Genomic DNA, 3941 nt, shown 5'->3' with positions numbered 1-3941 from the left:
AACTCTGTTTTTGCCCATCATTTTATCACTTATGTCCAGGACAATGCCTTGAGCATAATACACCCTTGATGAATATTTTAATGAATGAATAAACACCCTGACTGGCTCATTTTGACCGAGGGCTTCTACATAAGAATCCAAGTCTACTGGAGTTGATGGAGCAGAGGCCAACCTGCTTAGATCATATCCTGGGACAGCAGTTTACCCAGGGCTGTCATATCTCAGTAGATGTATCTGGCCATCTGTTTTAGGTAGCTCCTCATTTACACAGTTGCCCTTCATGTAAAATTTAAATTATTCAAACCAGTTTATCAAGCTTTGGACAAAGACAACTTTTTTCCTTTTTGTATTATCTCAGGAAATCTGACTTCTTCCTCAAGCACTTCTTCAGAGCTTCATGGATGTCTGTGTTTCTCAGGCTGTAAATGATGGAGTTAAGCGTGGGTGTCAGGACGGTGTAGAGCAGAGAGGCCCCTTTGCGCAAGAGTTGAGATGTGTTGGCTGAAGGCACAAGGTATGTGGCAATCAGTGCCCCATAAAACACCATGACCACAGTGAGGTGGGAAGAGCAGGTAGAGAAGGCCCTTTTCCAGCCTGTGCCAGATGGGATTCTTAGGATAGCAGAGAGGATGCAGGAGTAGGAGGCTATGATGAGGAGAAATGGGACCAGAGTTACTGCAGAAGAGGTGGCAAAGGCAATGATCTCAGTCACTGAGGTGTCCGAGCAGGAGAGATGAATCAGAGGGGTGAAGTCACAAAAGAAGTGATCAATTTCATAGGGTCCACAGAAGGTTAGTCTACACAGCAAGACTACGGTGCTTGCTGTGAGAAGGAAGCAGCAGAACCAAGAGCCAGCAGCCAGCCTGATGCACAGGGAGCCAGTCATGAGGACGCAGTAGTGCAGAGGCTGGCTGATGGCTAGGTAGCGATCATAGGACATTACAGCAAGCAAAAGGCACTCTGTGGCAGCCAGGGATCCAAAGAAGTAGAACTGTGCCAGGCAGCCAGCCACAGAGATAGTCTTCTGTTCAGCTATGATAATCAGCAACGTTTTAGGGCTAACGTTAGAGGTATACCAGATCTCCAGAAAGGACAAGTTCACCAGGAAGAAGTACATAGGGGTGTGGAGGTGATGGCTGACCAAAACTAGAAGGACAATGAGGATGTTTCCAGAAACAGTTAAGATGTAGAAAACCAAAATTATCATAAAGAGGAATATATTTAGCTGTCTGATGGAGGAGAATCCTTGGAGCACAAATTCCACTCTCACAGTTTGGTTTTCCCAGGACAGGATCACCATGCCTCAGCTTCACTAGAACAGAACACCCAGTGATAAAACAAGAAAATGCAGAAAGTTCTAGCTTACACAAAGGACATCAACAGTGAATGGTTTTTAAACCCCACTCAGGTTTTTGGAAGGTTTCTTATTTGAATGGAGAGAGATCATCTTTTTGTTTTTCAAGGTCTAAAATAGGAAAGAAAAAATTTGGAATAAGAACCTATGACTTCAATCTCCCTTTTTCTCTTTTATCTTCACTTCATCAGTAGCAATGTCAGTCTTTGAGGAAAGCAGAAACAGTAGAATGCAAAGGGGAAGGAGGTCAAAGAAAGGGAGGAAGAATCACCTATTACGTGCTCTTCCTGCATGTACTGTGTTAATCTGGTGAGTTATGAAAAGGAAGGTCGAAGATCTGAAGGGAGGTAGGACGGAGAGGAGGATGAGGAGCACATTCCGGAGGATTTTAGAACTCTCACGGAGAACCTAGAGAGTCACGGAGCCAAGACAAAGAACCCTTCCTCTCCCACCTCAAGCTTTGTTTATCTTGAGATGGCCCCGTCCTGTCAATCATGTATCCTTTTCTTTTCAGTTTCTTCCTGAGTTGGGAAGGAAGTTTTTTATTTCTGTTTCAGTTACGATGGCACTATCAAGAGAAAATCGTGTGAATGTGAGGTTTGAGATTCTCTGATTCTTTTTTCTAGACTCAGTCTCACTCCGTCACCCAGGCTGGAGTGCAGTGGTGCAATCTTGGCTCACTGCAACCTCTGCCTCCCGGGTTCAAGCAATTCTCCACCCTCAGCCTCCCAAGTAGCTGGGATTACAGGTGTGCACCATCATGCCCGGCTAATTTTTGTACTTCTAGTAAGGATGGGGTTTCATCTTGTTGGCCAAGCTGGTCTTGAATTCCTGACCTCAAGTGATTCTCCCGCCTTGGCCTCCGAAAGCTCTGGGATTACAGGTGTGAGCCACCGTCCCGGCCAAGATTTTCTGACCCTGAGGTCAGTGCCCATGCTGATATAACCCAGAAATGCCTTTTCTCACAATTTTAAATAGATAAAATTAGACCATTGAAAATATTTTATCTAGGACTGCAGTAAATGGGAAAAGAAAATTCAGAACTAAGTGGCCTAACACACTGTGTGCAACCAACCAATGAGTGTAAGGTAGGCTTGGGTTATTTCAGGTAAGCTAAGGAAGCCCAAGTCTCATCTGCAGTACCATCTTGGTTAAAGCCCACCATACACCCCACTAAAAGGTTCACAGTGCCTAGACAGTCTCCCCCAATCACCCCAGAAAAACTGCTAAGGCCACAGGCAAGGTCTGAAGCTGAACCCACTTTAGTATTCTCCACTCCCTTGTGCTGGATCTGCACCTACTTAAGGTAGTTTTAGGGGGACCAGTTGGCTGCAGGAAAGCAAGTGGAGATGGGAAAACCCACACACAGGCACAGAGAGCACTGTGTGGCTATAATAATGAAATGGCTACTATGAGTAGCCAGAGAGTACCAAACAAAGCCAGGAGCTCTGTTTATGCATCTGACTTTGAGCAAGTTGTTTAACAGTTTGGCATAAACTATAAAATGGGATATAAGACTGGAGAACATAACATGTGCTAAATATGTACAAAAAGCATAAAACTGAAAAGACTGGGAAATCACTGGCTACTCAGGGCTGCAGACACTACTTCAATTTACCGAGGAATTGCCCTTGCTTTGAAGGGGGGCACTGGAAACAAATCTCAGTCTCCTTTGCAGTATCCTGCACTGTGTGTGTGTGTGTGTGTGTGTGTGTGTGTGTGTGTGTGTGTGTATAACTGCATGAATAATTAATCTGTTCCTGCTATCTGTTCTCATACCAGTAGCCTTTGGCAATGCACTGATGGCATGTTTAAATTGATCCAGTGTCCTAGGAACCATCTTGTGGAGCATCACTTCCAGCTTTCTAAGTGGCTTATAGAAATAACCTGGAATCTGTGCTGCCTGCCAGTCCTGGTGCCTAGATGATGCCCTGATGCCCAGAGGATACCCAGCAATTGGTGATTCAGACCCTGAACACATTGAGGGAGTATAGAGAAGGCGCAAAGAGAAAACTTCTCTCCATCTCCTGGAAAGCACACATGACGATCTGAGATCTCAGAGAGAGGGCTTCAGTTCTGACAGAACACAGCCAAACTCCTGGCTGCTGCTGCTGCTAATGAGTGATGTTCTCTATCCCAGCCACTGTTCTAAGTGCTGAAAATATAGAACTAAATTTCATGATCACAACAACCCTATGTGCTGAGTGCTCTTATTACAGATGGAGGCACACTTGACATGGAGGCACAGAGATGTTAAATAACTTATCCATGATACTCATCTAAAAAATGGCAGAGATAAATTTAGACTCACTCTAGGACTGTCGTACCTAACCACTAACATTGCCTGTCATGGGGCCTGAGTACATAGGCTCACGTGCATCATCTCACAGAGGTAGGAAGAGAAAAGTTTTCACAGGGCAACCTTTCATCCTGGTCTTAACTTCAGGGAAAATGAGGCCTGCTTTGTTGCTTTGTGAGGGTACAATCCCGTGAAGAGTCACGCTCTCTCACAGCTTTCTGTATCATCTCCTGAACTTGTCTTCACACTACTACTTTTTTTTTTTTTTTTTTTTTTTTTTTTTTTTTT

General features: G+C 44.5%; 1 protein-coding gene across 1 annotated transcript; it reads right to left on the bottom strand.

Annotated features, from left to right (window-relative positions):
- Nucleotides 1-349: 349 nt before the first annotated feature.
- Nucleotides 350-1300, bottom strand: LOC108283169 (olfactory receptor 6F1-like). The gene has a single exon (XM_017499376.1). It carries the CDS (start codon nt 1298-1300, stop codon nt 350-352), a length of 951 nt encoding a protein of 316 aa, XP_017354865.1.
- Between the last annotated feature and the right edge of the window lie 2641 nt (nt 1301-3941).

This window comes from Cebus imitator, unplaced genomic scaffold (assembly GCF_001604975.1).
Source record: "Cebus imitator isolate Cc_AM_T3 unplaced genomic scaffold, Cebus_imitator-1.0 Scaffold256, whole genome shotgun sequence".
Taxonomy (NCBI): domain Eukaryota; kingdom Metazoa; phylum Chordata; class Mammalia; order Primates; family Cebidae; genus Cebus; species Cebus imitator.
The sequence above is the reverse complement of the archived record's forward strand: the minus strand, read 5'-3'. Positions and strand labels throughout refer to the sequence as shown.